This window comes from Pangasianodon hypophthalmus, chromosome 20 (genome assembly GCF_027358585.1).
Source record: "Pangasianodon hypophthalmus isolate fPanHyp1 chromosome 20, fPanHyp1.pri, whole genome shotgun sequence".
In the NCBI taxonomy this organism is placed as follows: domain Eukaryota; kingdom Metazoa; phylum Chordata; class Actinopteri; order Siluriformes; family Pangasiidae; genus Pangasianodon; species Pangasianodon hypophthalmus.
In genome coordinates this window covers 20270457-20295837 of record NC_069729.1, presented here as the reverse complement: position 1 = coordinate 20295837, position 25381 = coordinate 20270457, and the positions used below count along the sequence as shown (strand labels likewise).

Genomic DNA, 25381 nt, shown 5'->3' with positions numbered 1-25381 from the left:
TAGCCTCAGAGTAGCTCTTGGAAGACGTTACGAAACATAAATACGAATATGATATGAATATGAAAAGGGCACCGCTGTGGGAGGAGCGCTCTAATATAGACTCCGCTCGAGTCGATTTGACGGTGAAGCTCAAGTCTACTACAGAAAAGCCATTTCGAAATTTCATTAGCAGGGGCAATTACTGCGTTATGGACGTGACATTCGAACTCGTATCGACTGGTAAAGTGCCTCAACGGCCTGCACGGGATTAGGGGAGTGTCTACGACGAGTCATGTGACCTTTCAGGGGGAACGGAGAACGAAGAGGCAATTGTTTCGTTTTGTCCATACAGAATTCTGTGTATATTTTTCTGGTAACATCAGTGTTTGAATGCGATAAATGCGTGTTCGGAAAAATTGCGCGCACTGAGTGTCGTACGGTCTGATGGAGTCTGGATTCAAAGAGGAAATGAAGGACGTGTGTGTCGTTTATAATGGGCTCGATTTCGTGTAGTTTGTTATGAATGAACTGGTCCCACTCCATTTGTCACTTTTTTAGAGATGTACGAGTTGATTATTGGTTTCAGATCTGATGGTTAAATAAAAACATGAACGTTTCACGGATCGATTTTTAGAAAATCAAGCACCGTTTTCTCACTCGCCTCTGTAATTGGGCCGCTGTAATTTTACGCAAATGTAACGCAAATTAAATGCCTGAATTACACTGAACCTGTAGCGTGCAGTATTTCTGTACAAGCTCTCCATCTTATTCCTGAAGTCAATACTGTAGAAATGGTTATGAGAGAAACGTCCGGTAACTAGCGGAAGTGACGGTAACAGCTGAAAATTACATTTACTTTCATTTTAAAATATTAGGAGCAACAGATTAAACGAAGTAGCTAAACGTGCTACTGTAGGTAATCCGAGGCCACGTCGTTACATCGCACTCGCATTCGTCAGTAAATGAAGGCAGGGAGATGATACGTGATCGCGTTATCCGGTCCGAGCTTCTGAAATGATTGTGCTCCCACTTTGTTTGCTTTCTTTAACACCAAACAATTAATACATTTAGCATAACCGCTATCTTCGCCAGCGCCGACTGGATATCGACAAACACGAGGAATCCCTTCAGCGCTCGGATTGTGATAGTTGGTTTAGAAAACGTGTTTAAAGTGTTTTCTAAATGGTCCATTTCACAATTTTAATTAATAATAATTAATTTCTAAAGATTCATATTTAGGTTTCCTAACAAACTACCAGCAAAAAGGGTTGTGCTGCAATTAAAACATTAAACCTTTGAAAAGAGTAGTTTGATGATGCACTTAATTAACGTCTACAATAATAAATTAACACTAAAAAAAGCAGGAAAATTTTTGTGAAAAAAACTGTAAAAAAAAATTGTAACAGATTGAAAACCGTAGAATTTTTTTTTTTTTTTAAATAAGGATGAATAAAAAAAGTCTTGATATCCACGATATCTCAGAAAAGTGTATCACGACACAGTCTTTATTTATCATCATGACATCGATATTTTATCATCGTATCGCTCAGCCCTAACGTTGCCATTCGTAACTCCGTCTTTTGTGATAGAACACAATGAACACGTTTAATATCACGCATCAGCATTTCAACCAAGAATGGATGAAACTACCAACATATGAGCGCAAAGATTTTTTTCCGCCCATCACATATACTACAACATTTTTTCCTCAATTTAAATTCCCAAAAAAACGTCCGGACATGACACCACGCACTCCCTGTTTGCAGTTGTGAACACCGTTGACCTGGCAGTCGTCTAAAGCGATAACACAGGACACGCATCACCTGTCACAGTAGTTCTGCTTGTCTTCATGTGACTGAACTTCTGCTGAAATTAAACAACGTTCAAAGCGCATTTCTTCTCTAACGGTTACTTTAAAATGTCGCGCTATGAAAAATCTTAATTATTGATAACAAAAGACAGGGAGCGAGAACACAGAAGTTTGCGTTACAGTCACAAAAAATTCTAAACAGACATACAAATAAATAAATAAACACAATTAAAGGTGCGATGGGCGATTTTTTTTATTCCTTACTTGTACAAATAACCTGAAAGATATGTAGAACATGATTTAAAAAAAAAAAAAAAAAACGGATTGAGCTGTGGACTTATCGTCCCTTTATCGTCTCTTTATCGTCTCGGGAAGATTTTTTTTTTTCCACCTCTGGCTTGCTCATTAGGGATAAATTAGTAAATTTTAAATTTATATCCTGAATTTATATATTTCTGTAAAGATGCTTTGTGAAAATGTCCAACGTTAAAAGCGCTATACAAATAAAATTGAATTGAACTGGACTTAGCAAAAGTTTAAGAAGTCGCTGAGAAAATCCGTCAGTCATTTTATAAACTCTGTACAGGACACCGTAGATTCTGGGGGCGGAGCTTCGTGAACATGAGCGTAAATCATTTAAATGTTGAAACCTCCTAACTATTTCCTAATCTTGGGGGGAGGGAAGGGATCAGCGAGAGTAATCTTTCCTAATGCACCTTTAAATAGAAGTCATTTTAAATAATAAAAAAGTATTTAAAAGTAGAAGTGTAACAATACATCGTGACGCGATGCAAAAAAAAAAAAAAAAACGTGACGAAGCGCATCGTGGAAATCAGCATTCTATTAATTTATTAAATGAATCGAAATCGTGGAGCCAGTATCGTGAATCGACTCAGGAACGGAGTGTATCGTTACACACCTAATTAAAAGTATAAAATATTCCATCTTGAGCAAGTTAAGAATCTATACGAGTTGTTTCAAATCGATTCTTTCGGATGATACCGTATCAAACACCTCCTTAACAGACCTGACTGAATACTTTCGCTGTCTGATTACACCGAAGCACGTTTTGTTGAACTTTCTTGTGACGTGAGCTGTGCAAAAAATAAATAAACAAATCTGTGCTGTGATCAGTCAGAATCCTCACAGAATTCAGTGAGAAATATCTGCGTACAGATTTTGCAGCCATAGCGGCGACGCTCGAGGACCGCGGCTGGCGACGCCGATTTAGAAAATACGCTCGTTTCATTATAGGTCCGTCACATCACCCACTCTGCGGAGGGTGGACCGTTCCAGAAGCTGGCTCCACTTCCTCATTCCACCAGTTTCCTCCGTCCTGCGAGGGGACAAACTCCTGCAAGCGTGAGGCTTTTAAAGAAAAAAAATATATAAAAAATTACAACTAATCTTTAACTCCTTATCATATACAGACTGAACAACTATTATTCCGATCACCTTCCTCTGACCTTCAATATAACAAACGTAATTACTTATGACGATATCGAAAGACGCGCCATGTCTCATCCCATCACATCACATCACATCACGATCTCCACTTCATTCCTCCTCCAATTTCAGAGTCAAGATCTAAGATTCAATCAAAACAACAAACAAGTTACGATCACTGCTCTGCTCTGACAATTTCTTCCTGTTCGTTTGGAATATTACTGCAAAATTATACACGATACAGTTAAATCCCTCAAGGTGAAATGGAGCCTGCTTGGAATTACTACTATTATTATTATTATTAAACATATTATAAAATAAAACAAATGCTGCTCGGCTGCAAAACAATACAGCCCTTGTATTTGTCGTGTTGTATTTCTGAGAAAACGTAGGCACCTGATTTTCTTCTCGGCTTTACAACTTACTGCACCAAAACCCTGCGACCTGCGCTTCCCTTCCCTGAGCCTTGGCCCTGCGCCCACATGCTGAGCAATCCCGTCCACAAGCGTCGCAACGCGGGCAGCGACTTCGAGCAACCTTTAAGCGAACGCCGCCCTCTGATGAATAACGCCGTCCTGAGCCTCTGAACGGAGTTCTGTACCGTTACTGCGCTGCGTAAAACGCATGTGCGCTGCAGCGCTCAGGGGAAACGTCAATCGAACGTCGGAGTTTAATGCAACTGGTTTCTGAATCCTGTCATGTCTCGAATAGACGTGAGAGCAGGATGTGCTACAAAAGAAGAAGAAGAAGAAAACAAAACCTGGTGCAATACGGTATGCAGATATGCAGAAGAAGCGGCGTGAGAGCGACAGAACCTGCACGCGCGCACGTACGCGCACACAAAAGCATTGCGCGAGGAAGATGATGAGGATGAGGATGAGGAGGAGGAGGAGGGAACGACAGATCTAGCGATGGTGCTCGAGAACCCACCTCTGTCCACTGCAGACGACTGACGATGGAGGAGAGCGGCCCGGGTGCAGCCAGATTTCCGCTCGTTTGATTTGCGGGAGAAAGAAAGCCTGGCGGAGGAGGAGGAGGAGGAGGAGGAAGAGGAGGAGGAGAGGCGGCGGGGCAGAACGAGACGGCGGCGGGGAGCGGGTTCAGTCTCGCCGTGCCTAGCCGCGCTGCTCTCCTGTCAGCATGAGAGAGAGTGAGAGAGGGTGGAGGGAGGGTGGGAGGTGGGGGGGGGTGGAGAGATAGAGAGAGAGAGAGAGAGAGAGAGGGGAGAGAGAGAGAGATGGAGGGAAAGATGAGAATGCAGAGAAGACGAGAAGAGGAAGAGAGAGAGAGAGAGAGAGAGAGAGAGAGAGAATGCGGTGAGTCTCGTGTGTGTGTGTGTGTGTGTGTGTGTGTGTGTGTGTGTGTATAGAGCAGGGAGCGGATGCATTAAAGGCAACGCTCCCTCCCTTTCACATCTCACACACACACACACACACACACACACACACACACACACACACACACACCCCTACCTCTCTGCACAGTCAGAGGAAGAGTCAGCATATGGACAAACAGTCAGCGCAAGACACAGGAGGAAAAAAAAAAACAAACCAAGCTGAAAGCTCGCTGCAGAAACCTGTTTCCAGAGAATATTTATTAAACATCTCTCTCCACACACGCTGGATTACGTCTCGCTGTCGCAATATCCAGACCGCTAGGCTGGCGAAATATATACATTATAAATCAATAATAATAATAATAATAATAATAATAATAATTAATGACTTTGGGGCCTCTTTGGGTCCATTAGCAAATTAGGCATGACTTAGCATTTCACCCGAGACCGATAAAACGTAAAAGAGGATTTACGAGAACGACTTCTGCGTGATGAAATTTATTCGTCAGAACGTTTTTATCGTGCTGGTAAAATTGGGCCGAAATCGACGTAGCTATGTTACAAATCTAAACTCCCACAATTGGGAAGTCCAAACTGAATAATCGCTCCTTTGCACTTTTCCATCCAACACCCCCCAAACCCCACCGCTTCATCATGCTTCATCTCCGTCTAAAGAGACTGATGCAGCGGCGCTTTAGTGCTTTAACCTCTCCAGCTCCTTCACCTCCACATCCGTGTTCACTCTGCTCAAACTGATCAGCTTCCCAAGCTTCAGCTTCAGCTTCCGCGCCAACGCCGCCGTCAACACCATCGCCATCACCACCGACTCTCGACCGCATCATACTGTATAGCTGCACTGCATTCTGGGACTCTGAATCCGGCGTTTGTGCCAACGTCTTCACTACATCTACGCTGGAAAATTGCATTTAGGAGCCAAGAGCGAAACCTGCTATGTTTGCCATGTTGTTAAAAATGTAAATGCGCTAGCAATGACGACATCCCAGTGCGACATCGGCGCGACACACGACTGCCAACACTGCACAAGAATAAAACATACATAAACAAATAAATACAGCAGCGACCAGCAAATCAGCACCAGAAAGGCTGAACACCTCATAAATATTTCCATATATATATAAATATATTTCAGGGTGGACTTTTCTTTTGAGACGCTGCAACCTGAAGGCCGCTGCACCTGACAGGACACCAGGACTTTGATTAAACTTGGGCTTCGTTTTTTTCAGAAAGCGAGAGCAGATTTACAGAATTGCAGAATTACAATCCCACTTCAATAAGTGTTATTTGTGTAATTTCATTAGGTACGGTTGGCTTGCTACAGACTGCTAATGTTTTAATTATTAGGTGCACACTCAGCCGGTTCTTCTTCGAACGCCTGTGAGCGAGTTGCGTTCCTACACGCTGCCGCTTGATGCTTTATGCCTCGGACACGGACACGGCCAGGTTAATCGCGCTGGCTCGCATTCCCTCCCCCCCCCCACCTCCCCGATTCTGCAGAGTCACTCGTTTCAAAATTCATGAAGTCGACACTGCAGCACTCAGCACTACTGGAAGGAAAGAAAGAAAGAAAGGGGGAAAAAAAAAGGTGTGTGTGATGCCAGGTTGTTCCTTCTCTCTGTTCAGGCTGTAACGTTAGACTCGCTTTCCCACACAGCTCGCATTAATACACTGCTCCAGTGCAGAGGCTTGGGGACTGCAGTAGCTGCAGCGCTGTGCTGCTCTGCGCTGCGCATCGTCTCTAGCCTGGCTCGATTCCAGCACTATCGCGGACACGTCGCAGGATTCGGCTCGCAGCTTAATCACGTCCTTGCTGCGGGGCGTCCGTGTGAACTTCCTCAAATTACATCACACCCTTGGCCTACGCGGTCGGCCCAATTAGAACGTGACGAATTAGCAAGGACTTCCCGTAACGCAGAGCTTTAAACTCATCAGGGTCTAACGATGTTTAGCTTCTTGTAGCTCATTCACCTCGTTCTAAGTTCAGTATGTTCAGAGCTCATCGCTGTTTCATATCACTGGAGCACAAATTGAGAAAGTTAAACGTTAAATAAGAGAGAGTTTACAAGATTCTTAAATAATTCTTCACTTTGTGCAAATTAGTAGTTAGTAGTAACAGCAGCAGAAAGAATGTCCAACAGTCATCATTGTCCTTTTTCGCTAGTGGTAAAAACACAAGTAAATAGTAATTAAGTAGGAAAATTATATTTATAAAGCACAAAAGTTGCTGTATATACAAAAAGACACTTAAAAAAAAAAAAAGACACAGAACAGAATATTAACATTATGAAAATCCCACATTTTCGTATTTCCACAGCTACAGCTGGACGATACGACAATACAATAACAATATCACGATAAATTGTGTCACGATATGCTTTTATTAAATATCGAGGATATTGTGAAACCTTTTCATAAACCCTTTTCTTTTTAAAATAAATTTAATTAAAAACTGATTAGTAGCAGGTGAATTGATGTTAATTTATAAAATTATTTTTCGTGTAGAAGTGGCTTTGAGAATTGTGATATGATGTTTATAAACCTGTGATTTGCAGCTGCACTACTGTCAGAGCTGCTGTTAAAGAGAATGAATCAAAACCTTCTGACCAATCAGAATTCAGAGCTCGACAGCTCTGTGGTGTGAATCACAATTAAACGAGAACGAGTGATTAAAGACTCCCACGTGGGCTCTGAAGCAGTGCAAACGCTTAAGCGCTCGCCGCATGGCTGGTAGATTGCGAGTTTAAATCCCAGCGACGTGTAATTAACCCTGTGTTCTGGGTGTGAAGGGCACCTCGTTTTCCGCGGCCTCGCTCTGTAGCCAATCACGTGCATCTGTGTCACAACAGGCTAGTTAGCGTTCTGTCATGGGACACGTAAAGACTCTGCTAGCAGTGGGGACTGGCAAGGGTTAATAAGAACGAATTAATCTTTAAAACATTAACTAGGATGTTTACTGCTCCACAGAAGACAGTTTATACCCGACGCATGACTTCGTGTATGCGCACAGAAGATGCGAGCTATCTTACGTACATCTGGAGGATTAAAATTCGCTAAATGGCACATCAGAGCCAAGACATCCCTCTCACCCAGGGTTCCAAGTTTAACTCTAAAATATTTCTCGATTTCATGCACCACGATGTTAAACACACTGAAGAGCTCTGCTGTCGTCGTGACTGTTGTCATGATCTTCGTCTCAAATCGAACTCTGACCATACATTCAAACGTATTTACTAATCTAGAAAATCCAGGTTGATATCTGACGAAGTGCACAAGTGACGCTCCAAACGACTGCAGGATACGAGAGGCAGCCATCTTGTGTACGCTTATGCAAAGCTAAAAACAAGTACAATTGCGCTTTAACAAATCCCCAGGAACCAGAACTACACACACACACACTACATGCAAATGATATCGGTATTGCCAACAGCCAGTTTCTTCTCTTCTGCTTTTGTCTTTTTGCGTTTTTCCCCCACCTCAGACAGAAAAGAACAACTCATGATCGCTGCTCCTTCGTTCGATCTTGCGTTAGTTATCCAATTTACTTGACATTTCTATTCTTTTACCACCACAAGGGGGCGCCTTGGGACTGTCTCATACATAAACCTTTTCGTAAAGTTCTTTTCTGCACATCTGTTATAAAAATTATGGCGCCCCCTGGTGGCCATGGAGTCCCTGAGAAACCGCTTTTAGCAAGAAACGGTCCTGGCACTTTTCTCTTTCAACGTACGTTCATCTGTCCTACAATAACTTGTTAGCAGAAAATCTAATATGTGATTGGTGTCATTTTTTGCAATTATTTTACAGTTGGAAACCGACGCCGTCCGCTCTGAAGTCCCACGGGGAGCCGCAGATTGAAAATGACAGATCTATATAAAGCACTGACATTATTAACCCTATTAATAACTGTGCCACTGGGACAAACTACTGTTCCTGAGAGCTGTTAACGCCCTACACTTATTCACAATATTCAATTACTATAAATCCTCATGCCCCTGCTTCACCTGAGCTTTTACACCCTGCTATTTCACTACATCAGCGTGGTTTCCGATATTAGAAAAGAAAGCGGAGATTTATTACCCTTAAGTGGTTAGAAGATATTAGCTGTTTGTGTTCTGCCAATAATAGACAATGCGCTACTTTATTCTGTTAGTACTGTATTAAAAAACACTCACACTGGACAATTTATCGATCTGGCCCAACAGTACGAGCAGTCCTTCTGAACGTTACAACAGCCTTTTACTCTAGACTGAAATTACTACAGAAATTATGCTTTTAAACAAAAAAGTAAAGTCAAGAGCAGCTGTATTTATATATTTCTCATAAAACAGCAGCATGTGGCGTCACTCAGTCTGACCACACAGGGAATTTAGTTCGATTCGTAACCAACAGCTCCGGTTTTGGGAATATGAGGAACCTTTGTTTATGGAAAACGAGTATGATGGAGAAATAATGAGAGCAGAATTACAAAATTACTTTGCTCCCATGTCCTATATTTGAAAAAAATTAAGCAATATTGCACAAGCAAGAGAGCTGTTGTAATGAATATCGACATGCCTGTGATTCGGCTGATATTCAGTGCAGCGGCACGTTTACGCGCGTGATATTGTGTTTATACAACACTTCTATAAACAAGAAGTTAATATCGAGTAACTGATATTTCTGACACAATATGGCCAAATATTTTGTTTATTTTTGCTCTGACAATGAAAATATTTCCCAAAGAAGCCATGGCTAGATAGAGAAGTTGCGTGTTGCCATGTCAACGCACAGACTGGCCGACAGCCCATAGTAAGTGTAGTAACTGTTTTAGTGTAGGATTGGAAATTTAAGTGGAGTGATAAACAGTGAAATGTGCCAGTGCTGTTATACTAAATATCCAATCAAATTAGTGGACTGGAAGTAACTGCTGTAATATTTACCAAGAATGCATGAGCTACAGTTTAATTACAGTTAAACCTTACAAAAACTCCACGTGAACAAAAACTCCACGTGACAGTGGCGTCTTCCACATGCAGGTTATACTTCCCAGGTACACTGATGGTCACAAGTATATTTATTAAACAAGTAGAACTCAACAAGGACGCCTCCACCACAGACAAGTCTATTCCTTCTTGTTACCAATTTGTGTATCTCAAATATCCTTACCATATGCACTATATGGCCAAACGTATGTGCTCCCCTGACCATCACACCCTTATGTGGTTCTTCCTCAAACTGTTGCACAAAGTCTGAAGCACCCAATTGTATAGAATGTGTTTGTACGTTGTACCATTACAGTTTCCCTTCACTGGAACTAAGAGGCCCAAACTCTGTTCCAGCATGACCATGCCCCTGTGCACAAAGTGAGCTCCATGAAGACATGGTGTGTGAAGGTTGGAGTGGAAGAACTCGAGTGTCCTGCACAGAGCCCTGACCTCAACCCCACTGAACACCTTTGGGATGAACTGGAACACCGACTGAACCCCAGACCTCCTCGACATCCCAACATCAGCGCCTGACCTCACTAATGCTCTTGTAGCTGAATGAACACAAATCCCCACAGCCACGCTCCAACATCTAGTGGAAAGACTTCGCAGAAGCATGGAGCTTAATATAACAGCAAAGGGGAATAACTCCATGTTAATGCCCGTGGTTGTGGAATGAGCTCATATGGGTGTGATGGTCAGATGTCCACATACTTCTGGCCATATAGTGTACCTTGACTACGTTTGGATCAATGCCAAAATGTAATCAGTTCTGGTGGTAGCAGATGATAAGGTAAGATGATAAGTCCGTACTAATCCTACATTCACCACTTATTTCTGAGATTTTGCACTAACAAGAACTTTCTACGGATGGACGATGACAAAAACCTAAAAAAACAAGAAAGTAACAGCTTCAAACAGTAAGGAAGCGATTTACAAACAACTGTTTCAGACATCTGACCTTGCTGTGACCTTGACATTCCAGATAAATCCTACAAACATCTGTATTCTGGTTACACAGTTTGCAAAGCAGGCTGGAGGAAGTGAAAGCGACAAAATCGTTATAATTAGTCTAAACTAAACTAAACTAAACTAAACTAAAGTCCCGAGATTTCGTGGTGTGTCCGGTTGGGCTGCAATACTGGAAGGTTTAGGGGACGTGGCACTGAGGAGGCGCTTTTTCTTCTTGTTTTCAGCTTTGACTTTTAAGGAGATTTGTGACCGTCAGTTAATATAAACATTTGAACGTTTGCGGTTACCAGTAAGTTCATCAAAGACAATTACGGAGATACGTGACAATAAATAGGAAAGAATGCCTACAGCACTGATCTGATGTTAAACCTAGTTACGGATAACTAGCACGCCTGCAAAGCTGCAGCTGAAAGAAACGGAAAGCAGAGGAAAAAAAAAAATGAGTGAGTCAGTGAGAATTCGTGATGCGTCATGTGACAATGAACTGCTGAACTTGTCTTCCTGTTCTCTTCTGCACCCCACACACACACACACACACACACACACACACACAAAGTGAGCAGCTCTGCACAAGTGTGAAACTAACCACCATCTCAGAGCATTTCTGCACAACATCGCTGCATTTCTCTGAAAGGGAACTGGGTGAATCTAGCTATATATAACTACATATATTAATAGACTGCAATCGTGCTACAAGACACAGGTTCCTGACCCTGACCCTCGACATTTTAGCGTTTGTCCTTCTCTAACTCGCGCGATTTGGCTAATTAGCTAATTAACAGCATTTCCTGAGGTAGAAGTGGGAGTGTTAGAGCAGGGAAAACACTTAAATAAAGGAGCTACACATTGTATAGGTATCATTACCTGCTTTTTTTTTTCTTTTTTCAATGACTTCTTTAACGAGCTCCTCTATTTGTACCGACTAAAAGGATCACAGTCCCGCCTTCTTGTTTTCTACCGGCTCTTAAATTCACAGAAGGGATGTGCGATATGACAAAAATCAAATACGACAGACATTTCGAAGATACACGATATACAGCACGATATAAAAGTTTGCAAAAAAAAAAAAAAACTGCCTGCAAAACAGAAAAACTATTAAAAAAAAAAATATTAAATTGATTACACTTTTATCCAATGTTATTAACTGATTTTAAAAATCTAGAAAAACAAAATAAAAAGTATTTTTTTTTTTTTTTTTTTACTAATTTAAAGTTTCAGTATGAAATTGTGCCATCGAATCAACGGCTTCAAAAACGATTGTAATCAAAGGTAATTAAAAAAAAAATAATCTAAATGTTCAAGAAAAAAAATAAGTAAATAAATAAAAAAATATCACAATATTGCCAATATCTCCAAAAAGTGTATTGACATAATTTATCACGATATCAATATTAGAAGCATCGTATTGCCCAAACTGTAATTCCCAGGTCAGAGTTCATCTACTGAAACGTCTCGTGTCCTTTCCCCTTCAGTGACCTGGCTTGAATTTTATTCAGATTTGGTTAGACCTACTTAAAAAAATAAAGCAGAAAAGGGAATTTCTCAGGCGTTTCAATGAGCCAAATATCGTAACTACTCCAGCTAAACCTACAGATTATGTATATATATATATATATATCGCATTATAAATTTATAATAACTGCCTGGAGCCCATCTGCTGCTATGCGCGGTTTGTCAGGAACCCCACCGGGACCACCGCTGCCCTGATGTTATTTATGTGGTGGATCACAGCAGTGACCCTGACGCAGTAGTGGTACTTCATGGTACCACTGATATGATTTTTTTTGGAACAGTGTACAGTGATAAACACTCGTATCACATCTACACCATGTCAGCATTAAGCAGGGAATGATCCACCACCCAAACAATATCTGCTCAGTGGTGGTCCTGTGGTGGTCCGTGGATGGATGAGGAGTTGAGGAGTCTGGTTCCTGTCAAGGTTTCTTCCTCATGAGGAGGTTTTCCCTCATCATTGTCCTCTCCGGCTCCTTCATTAGGGATCTAAATCTACATCCTGCACTACAAAAATAATAAAAAAAAGATTTAAGAGCTGAACTTTTACACTTACAGTGTGCATCTGAGTGGAAGGTGTACCTAATAAACTGGCACATTAGAGTGTATAATGAATAATGACATATGAAGACATGAACATACATCATTTTGTTCATAATAGATGTGCTGGTTTGTTTTCAACTGATGAAGATGCTGACACACACACACACGGATAAGCTCATTTGCTAATAACACAAAATTCCACTGGGTTCATCACTGAAATGCCGTTATACCAAATCTGCTAAACGGTTAGCCAAGTAGCTAACTCGCGCGAGCTCAATTTCTAGCTCGTCTAACTAAACCGCTCACCCACTGACCCTTAATTATTCGGTCATTTGGTTTAGTGATCCCTATTAAAACCTCAACTTACAGCACAAATGGATGTAATTGATATTTGTAACAACCAAAATCCACAATTAATCTGTGACTTTACACAGCAAAGAACAAAAAAAAACTTACCTCAGACAAAAATAACGGTCAGGATTCCCGTCGCGTGGCAACGACAACCAAAAAAAAAAAAGTCAACCGTCAAATTTTGAAAACGCCAGGCATCACAACAGCGCGCAGCGTTCCTCAGCACACGCGCGCGCCACAGAACACGCGCTGATTTCATGCGGAGGAAATCTGATTGGCTCGCTGAAAGCACGTGACAGCAAATATAAAAAAATGCCCGACGCGTCCTATTGGTAGCTGTAAGTGTCAGTCGTTGAACACGTGTCCAATCGTCAACGCACACTCTCCCACACTAACCCCGCCCACTGGAATGCCGGCTCTGTGCTGTGATTGGCGAGAAAATGGAGTTCAAACCCTGATACAGTCAACACTGAGTCTTTTTACTGTAGGATATGGTTTAATTTTTCACAAGTGTGCCACGTCACAAGATTGCTAACACAGTTTTACAGTGATTTTGTTCCTATTTTGGCAAAGAAACAAAATTTAAGGTGCTTAAACGTGCCACTACTGCTGAAAAAAAAAAAAATCATCACAGAAAGTCTAATGGTTTCCACTACAAATACCATTACAAACCATCAGCTAACCATTAAAACCATTACCATTATCAGTTTAATATACCTTAATGGTATCTACTAGACATGTCACCAATAGAAGGCAACAAATTACCAGTAGAGACCCACAGGGACCATTAGAGCTTCAATTAAAACCAATACAATTCCCATTATAACCATTAAAACCATTACGAATTCTGTGAGGGTTTCTATTGTTGTTGTTTTTTTTTTGCCTGATACCACTATGCAACAAAAAGTTCTTCTTTCTCAATATAAGGTGCTTTTATTCTTCAAAAAAAAGAAGAATCCATACAGTAATACTCATGTTATTTGCTGCTCCATTTAATGAAGTGCAGTACAGATTAATTAATTAGCATTTGGATGAATTGATCTTTATTAATCTTTCAGGATGAGAGGTGCTTTGACCTGAGCGGCCACCTCGGCACCCAGCAGCTCCTCCACTATGGCCAGGGCGAACTCGAAGCTGGTGCCCGGGCCTCGGCTCGTGATCAGGTGTCCGTCTTTCTGAACACGGGCCTCTGAATACTTATAGTGATCTAAAACAAACAAACAAACAAAAAGCAAAGCAGATTTTTTTTCTTTTGATACTGAACCGTATGTGGAAGTTACATTTAACTCACAAAGTTAAACACGTATTTATTAACAAACACAATAAATGTCATTTAATCTTAAAAGAAAAAAATATTTTCACATATAATACAATCTCATGAATGTCATCAATGAGAGTTTATTAGATTTTTTTTAGCTTTCATGAATTCTTTAAACAAATTAATTTGTAAACTATGCTGTAAGAAAGAAAGAAAGAAAGAAACTGACTAAATTTACCAACTGCCCTTCTGTCAGTTGTCACGACAAGGAAACATGTAAGGAACGTTGTGCTGTTATAGGAAAATAATCAACAACAGAACGGTATGATGAAGTTACTGTTACGATGACAAAAAAAAAGTTTATTTTCTCTATAACAGCACGTCCTGAAGTGTTTTATTCCTCTTATAACCACCGCAATTTGCCAACGATTAAATTTTTTATTTATTAAAGAATGCCATGTACATTTTACCCATTTATAGCTACATTTAATGTCCTGTTCTCACTTACGTTATAGCAGCTATAAACAGTCATGCGTTTTATTCCTCTTACATCTCAGCAATTGGCCAACGATTATGATCACCTTTTATTTATTAAAGAATTATACTGTACTTTTTAGCCATTTATAGTTACATTTAATGGTGCAAAGACGAGTTAATTCCTGTTCTCGCTTACGTTACAGCAGCTATAAACAGTTGTTCATTCACCAGCCTCTATTTTTCCGCTCTCTCGAAGTCAATAAGGCAATAAAACGCAGCTCGAAATGAAATGGTAACATATTAGAACAAGTGCATTGATTTAAACCTGTGATTTGTAGCTGTACTACTGTCACAGCTGCTGTTCTAGAAAATTAATCAACACCTTCAGACCAATCAGATCAAATACACCAGAGTATTTTCATAACGCTTGCTGCGGTAATCAGTTTATTTTAGCTGTATTAATCCAAATACGATAAAACAATTTTATCTCTTACGTGGCGCCGCGATGCACGGCATGACGATATAATATCAATATTTTAATAAATTGTGTCATGATACACTTTTCTGAGATATCGTTGATATTTTGTTTTAATAATTACAAACTGACTGGAAGCAGCTGATTTGATGTAAAAATTTTGTATTTAATCTTTACAATAATAATAAATTCAATTTCTCTCCATTTTTTTTTTAAATGTAACAAATATGCATCAAATAATGCTAATTTTTTTTTAATGTAAATTCTTAGCAAGCCTGTTCATCATGATATACATCATGTATTGTTGAAATGGTTTGTAGAATCGTGTGTGATATGATATTTTTGTCGTATCGCTCCACCCCTACTGGCCATGTAACTGACTCCGAGCCACTTTGGAGCAAATCTGGAAACAAAAATGGCAAGTACAGACCTCTGGAGCGTTTTTTCCAGCCTTACCTCCAGCCATCATCTTGTCTTTGGCACCCGGGTGGGTCGTGACGGTGCTGCCGTAACCGATTCCGTGAGCTAAAAGCGCTGTGGGACCTGAAACCCAAATGAATTATTAATATACAGTCCTGATACTGTAGTTATGGCTATCACTTCTATCACAAAAAGTCTACAGCAGAACAATAATGTTCTTCTTGTTCCAGATTTTCCAAGATGTTTAAACTCTCGAATGCTGATCCAACAAAGGAGTTCAAAAATAACAAACGATTTTTTTTTTTTTTTTTATACAAATATGTACTTGTGCAAAGACAAAAGTCACCTCAGTGACTACACAGCAAACAATACTCTCTAAAAAAAAAAAAAAATCAATACAGTGTTATCTAATATTACTGACATATTCAGTTTCCTTCCAGCTCTTTGGGCCATATTTAGAAAAGCTCTCTATCTGGCAGCATGCTGACTCTGCACTCAGCTCATGCAAAGCAAAGCTTTAATAAATAAGTAAATAAATAAATAAATAAATAAGTAATTGATTTTTCAGCTTGGCAGTCGCTCGGGTGCGGTGTAAATATCACAGGATCCTCAGATTTGGTAAAACGTTCTTACAAAGGAGACAGAGGACATGAATGGTGAAAGAACACTACGACACACGACACATCAAGAAAAGATAAGTTCGTTCTCAGGAAAAAAAAGAAAAAAAAAATCGAGAGGCTATTTGTTCCCCCAGCGTTTCCCCTTCACGCTTTCACAGCTTCACCCCTTTTCTCCCTGACAGTTTGATGCAGTACTTGAGAGCGTACGCTATAAAATAAGCTAGTGTGTGAAGGAATGCCAAAGGCACCACGGCTCACTCATTACACACTCCTATGGGATCTTGACTGATTTTCTAGGACACTTTTCTTTTTTTTTTTTTTTTTGCGCGCTCTGCACTGGTGCCCTCAATTCCCGACGTCCTTCCGGTGTCCTTCATTGGCAGAGCTAATGAAACGTAACGTATAACTATAATAACCTTCATTATAGAATGGACACGTCTATCACTTTTTACACTTACGGCCTGAGAAAGCAGGAAGATTTCACTGCTTTAAGCCGTAGCTTATTTCTGAGCTTTATTTTTACTTTTTTTTTTTTTTTTTACTCAAAAAGACAAACATATTTCATCAGATATCAGCAGTTCCTTATTTGTGAAATGAAAAATACACACAAAACGCATTTATCTTGGTTTGAGGCAGTGCAGAAAATGAGAGGTAAAAACATTGCTAAATTTGATATGATTTTTTTGTTTGTTTGTTTAAGGATGATTCAACGATTAGGATACCAGTTATGTATTATATTTATAAATTTTAAAACAACAACTTGCGTGCATGTTCCAGATAAATAATTTAAACAAGAATAAAATCTACAAAATCTTTCGCACTGAGAAAACATTCCCTTTTCATTAAAACACTTCAGAAATCATGTTTATTTTGCATTAATGTTTGAATCTGTTTACCATCTCATACCTGAAACATTCTTTTCCACGAATCATCTCATTACAGGTTATGAAAAATGTGCATTTTATTTCATGTGGCAAATGTGTTACAGTCTGATGAGACCAATTTCAAAAGATATTTTGGGGGCAAAAAATAAGCACATCACCAAAAGAACACCATCCCCATGGTGAAGCATGGTGGTGGCAGCATCATGCTTTATGGCTGCTTTTTTCAGCCAGAACTGGGGCTTTTATCAAGGTGCAGGGAATCATGAATAGCTACAAATACCAGGCAATTTTAGTGCAAAACCTTCAGGTGTCTTCTAGTGAGCTGAAGATGAAAAGGAATTTCACCTTTCAGCACGACAGTGACCCAAAGTGTACATCCAAATTAACAAAGGAACGGCTTAACCAAAAGAAGATCAGTGTTTTTTAATGCTCTAGCCAAAGCCCAGACCTAAATCCAACTAAAAATCTGTGGGGTGACCTGAAGCGGGCAATCTGACAGACCTAGAATGTTTTTGCAAGAAAGAATGAGAAAATATTTCCAAGTTAAGATGTGCCATGCTGATGGACTCTTACTCTAAAAGACTGAGTGGTGTAATAAAATCAAACAGTGCTTCAACAGAGTATTAGTTTGGGGTGTGCAAACTTATGCAACTAAGTTACTGTAAGTTTTTTTATTCTTCCTTTTTCCCCCTAAAAGAGCTTCTGATTGTTTGTCACATGATCTGACATGATTTATCTTAGTGTCATTCTTTTACTTCACAAAAACCTGCCATTTTAACAGGGGTGTGTAGACTTTTATATCCACAACAGGAAGTTGAATCATCTGAATTTCCTGACAATCATGTGAAGAGGAAAAAAATCGTGAAAAATTGTGATAGACTGATGAGATCAGTGTGAAAGCACAATCCTGTTACACAAATTAAACACCCTGTAACCAAAAAAAACAAAAACACAATGTCCTTAATGTCGTCATGCCATTAGCATGGATGCTAGTTAATGACATGTGCGCATTTGCTAATTCTATGCTAATTTAGGAATTCAAGAGTGCAGCCTTTTAGCTTTTGGAGCACTTTTAGAAAAACACTGCCGGAAGAACACGCTTTGAGAGATTAAATGCATGTTTTCTTAGATTCAGTGATGACAAATTATTAAAAAATTCAACCTGTAAGGGTTATTTTAAGAGCTAAAATGGCACCTCAGTTGTGAGATCACTGATGTATGACACAAATCTGTGTGTGTGTGTTTTCTGAGCCTATATGCCAAGCCACCACGTGCTGCACAGCCAGCGAGGTGTGTGTGTGTGCGAGGTTAATGTGCATCCGGTATGCGGTGGAATAAACAGTACCTGCGCAGATGGCAGCGATCAGCCCCTTCCTGCCCTCCTGCTCCTTCAACACCTCCTTCACAGCGGGAGACTACAAGAGAGACGACGCAGATATCATACACAATCAACCAGAGACAGAGCGACAGAGTTCACACCCAAAAGAAAATCTGCAGGATCTCTAACAGGATCTTATAGCTCAGGGATTCCCAAACTCAACCCTAAATAAACATCATGAATTTTCTTGCCAAGCCTTGACGACCCAATTTTTTTTTAATTCCTATTTTATAATTTAGGATTAATGTAACATTTGGACATTTTATTATGTCAGCAACATACGGATCTATAACTAAAAACCAAAGGAATGATCGGTCTCTTTCATTGTTACAGGAAAATCCTATATCCACTCTACTGTGCTGAGATTTGAAGCAGAGGAAACTGGTTTACACTTGATTCGACTGCATGCGTGAGCGTACAGAAGCTGCCGTAGCGCGAGCGGCGCTGTTCACACACACGCACTCGCCTGCGCATCTTATGTACACCCGGAACAATTAAAGTGAAGTGGAGTGACTTGTGGCCAAGTAGGGTGACCCATACTCGGAATTTGTGCTCTGCATTTAACCCATCCAAGTGCACACACACAGTAGTGAACACACACACACACACACACACACACACACACACACACACACACACCGTGAACACACACACACACACACACACACACACACACACCGTGGGGGTTCGGTGCCTTGTTCAAGGGTCTCACCTCAGTCGTGGTATTGAGGGTGGGAGAGAGCGCTGGTCATTCACTCCCCCCACCTACAATCCCTGCCGGACCTGAGACTCGAACCCACGACCTTCGGGTTACAAGTCCGACTCTCTAACCATTAGAGTAACCACGACTGCCCCCGAAGAGACTCTTGGAAAGAAACCAGAGCTGAGGCTTGAACCAGCAACCCTTGGAACATGCAGCAACAGCACTACTCACGACACCAACTTGTCATATGACGTTCCCTAGACGGCATGTCAGAGCCAAAACATCCGTCCATCAGGATTCCAAATCAAACTGCAAAATGTTTATCCATTTCATGCAGAATGAATTTAAACCCACTGACGAGCCCTGTGTCTCTATAAACTTTCCACCGTCGTCTTGATTGTCGTCATGAACCGTCTCTCAAATCGAACTCTACTTTTACATTCAAAAGTATTTACTAATCTAGAAAATCCTGAAGGATGGCACGTGAAACAGAGCTTTCAGTAGCTTTCAAGGAGACATGAGGCACGGTTTTTAAAATTGAAACATTAACTGTAACAGAAAAACCAGGTTAGTGTTAGTACTGAATATTGGTCTAGAACAGTACATAAGTATGCGATCTGAGACACAACACTAGTGTGTTTAGTGGTGGTAGATGGACGGGGAATTTTGTCCATTTTTATTGCTGAATTACACGTACTGCAGCGTGTCAGGATAGTGAAAAAGACTAACGTAACATAGCGGGCCAAATGTAACATTTTCCATGCACACAGGTATGTCTTACGAATCTCTGCACTAAAGATTTGTGATGCATCTAAAATAAGGTCATGAAATTCTGCCCAGGTTTCCTGTGGGGGAAAAAAAAAGCCAAACGCAGTGAATCTCAGGTTTAAATAAAACACCGTGACCTTGATACAGACGAAGAACAAAGTCCTGAACCCCCTCCACCCTTCCATTACCCTCATTCGCTCACCATCTTTAATGAAATAAGCGATACGGTGTTAAAGAGGAAGTGGACTCCGCCCCCTACTCCCTCAGGAAGGATGAAGGGAGGCGGTTCAGGACTTTGTTCCTCGTCCACATCAGGACCATGGTTTCTGTATTTAACGTATGATCATCTCTTTTATTCAGACGATCAGCTGCACCACAACGCCAGCACACCGGCACTATAGATAACTTTTCTTTTTTCAAGAAATCTAGATATCAAGAATTCAAGATATCACTTTTTTTTTATATAATATAAGCTGAAAAAGGAGAAAATTAAAATGTAATAGATATTCTAAAAATAAATAATTCTAAAATTAACAATAAAATTACCATTAAATAAATATGTAATTAAAAATCAAAACATTAATAACAAATTGGGAATCAGGAAAATAGGAAAAAAAAAAAATTTTAAATCCAAACATTTATTTATAAAATTTATAAAATAAAATAAAACTATAAAAATAAAATGTATACAGTAAAATAAAATACATAAATGCTCATAAAATGTTAAATGCTACAACAAACGTAAAACTAGAGAAATTCTAAATGTTTAGATTTATTTTAAATACAGTATTGTGAAAATATTTAATGCCACAGCAATAAGTAATAAGTTCTCACCTCGGACAGGTTCTGGGCTCCGACCAGGCCTCCGGGTAACAGAACCACGTCATACGGGCCCTGAAGTAGAATTCTACTGTTAAAACCCGGTTTATAAGCGAAGAGTGTGTGGAGCAGAATACACACTGATTTATTATTTACGTCTTCTGATTTACTGCAGTTTAATAAATACAATACAAAGAAGTCTGAATGTAAAAAGGTTTACTCGTTTGCTTCTGAAACACTCAGAAGAGTTAAAAATATAAATGTATATTTTATGTTATCTTGAAATCAAATAAAACTATGTTGCAGTGTCAGAACAATTCCACCAGGGGGAGACATCACTCCACAGAATGGATTATTATTATTATCATTATTATTATTATTATTATTATTATCATAATGTATGTTTTATATTTATGCTATTTAGGAGAGTTACAGGAAAATGAATGAAAACTTTTTCATTAAGAGAAATTTATAATAATAAACATAATAAACTTCGCTATAAAACAGGACCAAATAAAAATACAAAATTGTATCAAAATATCAATATAAAAATTGTCAATTAAAAATTTATCATTAAAATTCTACCAAATAAAGGAATAAAGTGATAATAAAAAAAAAATATATATATAATGCATAATAAAAACATCACTATGAAATAAAAGTGTAAAATATAAAATCATAACTGTATCAAGCTGTATAAATTTGTAATGAATAAAAATCTAATGTTAAAGTTCTACCAGAAGTTGAATTTTAAAAAAACAAAAACAAAAACAGAATTCACATGGCCACATAAAATTGTATAAAATTGTACTGAATTTTAATCCGCAGCCAAAATTATTGGTCATTTTTTAGCTCCTTAAAATCTGTATTGACCACAAACGGCTGTACAGACGAGCGCGGCGCTTGTGCACTTGTGTGACAGATTCATTTAAATATCTGCTGATCTGGACATCGTGTGTGTTTGGTGAACGTTGACCTGTTTCGAGGCTTCTTCCAGGCTCGAGTCTGGACAGATGAGGACGTCACGGCTGCACTGAACAGGATCCTTCCCCATCAGTCCTGCTAGAGTCACAGCGATCTGTTACACACACACACACACACACACACACACACACACACACACACACACAGAGAGAGAGAGAGAGAGAGAGAGAGAGAGAGAGAGAGAGAGAGAGAGAGATAGAGGCTTAAACACACTTTAACTGATTAAATACTGTTTACTGAAAGACATCAAGACAAGTCTGTTTTTGTTCCGTCAACCTGAAAGAGTCGACTCTTTCTGGTGAGCCGAGTCAAATGATTTGACTCACTGAAAAGAATCAAGAAACCTGAGACATCAAACATGACATTCACGTCCCTTAAGTTACTATTTATTTATTTATTTATTGTTTGTTTGTTTAAACTTTCCATTCCTCTTTCTCACATCTCGCGTTTATCAATAAAAGAACTTTTCTATCTCAGCCAAGAGTCGACTCTTCATAGTGAGCCGAGTCAAATGATCTGACTCACTAAATAAGCCAAAAAAAATCCACTAATAATATTTAGATAAATCGCTATCCCTTATGTTATCGTGTATTTAAAAAAAAGTTTCTATCTTTCTCTCTCTTTTTTTTTTTTTTTACATCTTGTCTTTATCAGTAGACGAACTTTCCAACTCAGCAATGAGTCGATTCATATTGGAGAGCTGAGTCAAATAATCTGACTCACTGAAAAGAGACAGAAATTCCATCTGTAATATTTAGATAAATCTCTGAAACACGAAATTTTTATCCCTTACATTATCATTTACTTAAAACCCCGTTTCCATTACTCTTTTTCACATCTCGCCCTTAATAATTAAGGAAATTTTCCAACTCAGCAATGAGTCGATTCATTTGGAGAGCTGAGTCAAATGATCTGACTCATTGAAAAGAGACAGAATTCCCATCTCTAATATTTAGATAAATCTCTAAAACACGAGACGTATATCCCTTATGTTATGATGTGTTTTTAAAAACTTTTTCTCTTTTTCACATCTCGCCCTTAATAATTAAGGAAATTTTCCAACTCAGCAAAGAGTCGATTCTTTATGGAGAGCTGAGTCAAAAAATCTGACTCACTGAAAAGAGCCAGAAATAACCATCAGTAATATTTAGATAAAAAAGATGGATGGAAAGAGTCACAAAAACCTCACACAGGATTTAAAAGCAGGGGTTAGAAGCGTGTGTGTGTGTGTGTGTGTGTGTGTGTGTGTGTTTTCAGTGATATTAATACCAAAGTCCATCTCCATGACAGCAGCAAACTTTGACATTTAGCTTCATTAACCTGAACTCTGCCTCAGTGCCCATTTCAGTTCCCATTTCTCTGTTAGCTCTGATATAAATCTTTATGATTTATAATAATTTATTAATTTGTGTGTTAAAGCAGTGAAATCAGTGAAACTAATGATTCTGATTAAGAGCTAGCTCTGTGTATATATATATATATGTATATATAATGCCTGGATGGTGCAGCTAACGTTAGCTAGCTACCTCCTTACTGCCGAAAAAGGAAATAAATAATAATGCATTTAAGTTTAAGTTGCACAATTTAAACTTTAAACCCAATCCGTGCAAACAACCTGCGTGTGTGCAAGACTGGAGACCGCTGCTAGCTACATGTGAGCTACATGCTAGCTATGCTAACTAACTAGCTCTAGAGCACTAGCAATGCTAAACCAGGCTAGCGCTAATTTAGCCACAAACCCCGGCTCTGCGCATGACGTCCACCGGTATCACTGTCTCCATCTCCTCCGCCCCCTTCGACAAAATCACTAAAGCTCGCTTAGCAGCCATGACTTTCACCGAAACACCAGGAGAAACTGGAGAAACTGCAGCAGAAAGTTTCCGTTATAGCCCTTAAAATAAATCCCAAAGGTCCAAATGCCTTAAAAGTGTAGATATAGTGCACTAGATAGGGTGCAGGGGCCTTTACTTCAAACCCTAGGTAGAGCACTTATGTAGGAAGTCAAAAGCAATTTGGTATTTTTTTTGCATAAAATAAAAGTCAGTTTCCGGGAGAGTAGAATGATGGAGGAACAATGTAATTCGTAAAAGTATTAAAATAAAAAAATCAATTAAATTTTATTTGTATAGCACTTTTCACAATGGCCATTGTCACAGAATATACACCGATCAGCCGTAACATTAAAACCACTGACAGGTGAAGTGAATAACTGATTCTCTCATTACATTGGCACCTGTCAAGGGGTGGGATATATCAGGCAGCAAGTGAACAGTCAGTTCTCGAAGTTGATGTGTTGGAAGCAGGAAAAATGGGCAAGCGTAAGGATCTGAGTGACTTTGATAAGGGCCGAATTGTGATGTCTAGACGACTGGGTCAGAGCATCTCCAAAGCAGCAGGTCTTGTGGGGTGTTCCTGGTGTGCAGTGGTTAGAACCTACCAAAAGTGGTCCAAGGAAGGACAACCAGTGAACTAGCGACAGGGTCATGGACTCCCAAGGCTCATTGATGCGCGTGGGGAGTGAAGGCTAGTCCGTCTGGTCCAATTCCACAGAAGAGCTACTGTAGCACAAACTGCTGAAAAAGTTAATGCTGGCTCTGATAGTAAGGTGTCAGAACACACAGTGTATCTCAGCTTGCTGCATGTGGAGCTGTGTAGCTGCAGACCGGTCAGAGAGCCCATGCTGACCCTGTCCACCACCCAAGGCACCTACAATGCGCAGGTGAGCATCAGAACTGGACCATGGAGCAATGGAAGAAGGTGGCCTGGTCTGATGAATCACGTTTTCTTTTACATCATGTGGAAGGCCAGGTGCGTGTGTGTCGCTTACCTGGAGAAGAGATGGCACCAGGATGCACTATGGGAAGAACGCAAGCCGGTGGAGGCAGTGTGATGCTCTGGGTAATGTTCTGCTGGGAAACCTCGAGTCCTGGCCTTCATGTGGATGTTACTTTGACACGTACCACCTACCTAAACATTGTTGCAGACCAGGTACACCCCTTCATGGTAACGGTATTCCCTAACGGCAGTGGCCTCTTTCAGCAGGATAATACGCCCTGCCACACTGCAGAAACTGTTCGGGAATGATTTGAGGAACATGACAAAGAGTTCAAGGTGCTGTCTTGGCCTCTAAATTCCACAGATCTCAATCCTTCTCAATCCGATCGAGCATCTGTGGGATGTGCTGGACAAACAAGTCCAGCTCTTACAAAAGCTCTTACAAAAACTGTAGCCATTTCATCCAGCCCTGTATGACATACACGTGGAGTATCACACACCCTGACTTCAGTAAAACATTTTCCCGTTTCTCTGGAAAGTCTGTGTATCTTCTCTTATCTTCTACTCCCTTGAGGTCACCACAAGCAACCTGAAACCTGCCCTGTAAACCTGTTATATATAAATAAGTGCAATATAAATAAAAAGAATGCTTCTGATGCACTTCACTGCATTATTTTAGCTTTATTTTGCAGATACATGTGACTGTCTGGCTCATGACCCATGTTTTTCAGTTTGTCTCATGTTAGTGTCATGGTCAGTTTGCATTTTCTCCCACCACTAGAGTGCAGTGTAGGATATGATATGGTTAAAGAAGTCCACTGTACAGTAATGATGGGAATTTTGACTCTTTTCAGTGAGTCAGATGATGTGACTCTGCTCACCAATAAGA

General features: G+C 39.8%; 2 protein-coding genes across 4 annotated transcripts in view; both read right to left on the bottom strand.

Annotated features, from left to right (window-relative positions):
* Positions 1–13264, bottom strand: part of kcnab2a (potassium voltage-gated channel subfamily A regulatory beta subunit 2a) — a 97395-nt gene extending 84131 nt beyond the window's left edge. For 2 of the 3 annotated variants that reach the window (XM_026932662.3, XM_026932666.3), the window contains exons 1-2: positions 13037–13264; positions 4166–4367 (exon numbers count right to left, since the gene is read on the bottom strand). The gene's annotated coding sequence lies outside the window, so the exon portion shown is untranslated. The remainder of the gene's footprint in view (positions 1–4165; positions 4368–13036) is intronic. The other variant, XM_026932664.3, reaches the window with a different exon arrangement.
* Positions 13265–13407: 143 nt separating this feature from the next.
* Positions 13408–23649, bottom strand: park7 (parkinson protein 7). Its single transcript, XM_026932422.3, has 6 exons — positions 23457–23649; positions 21710–21811; positions 20749–20808; positions 18411–18480; positions 15598–15684; positions 13408–14138 (listed from the first exon to the last, which is right to left on the bottom strand). Exons 1-6 carry the CDS (start codon positions 23544–23546, stop codon positions 13978–13980), a joined length of 570 nt encoding a protein of 189 aa, XP_026788223.1. The 5' UTR covers positions 23547–23649; the 3' UTR covers positions 13408–13977.
* Positions 23650–25381: the final 1732 nt, after the last annotated feature.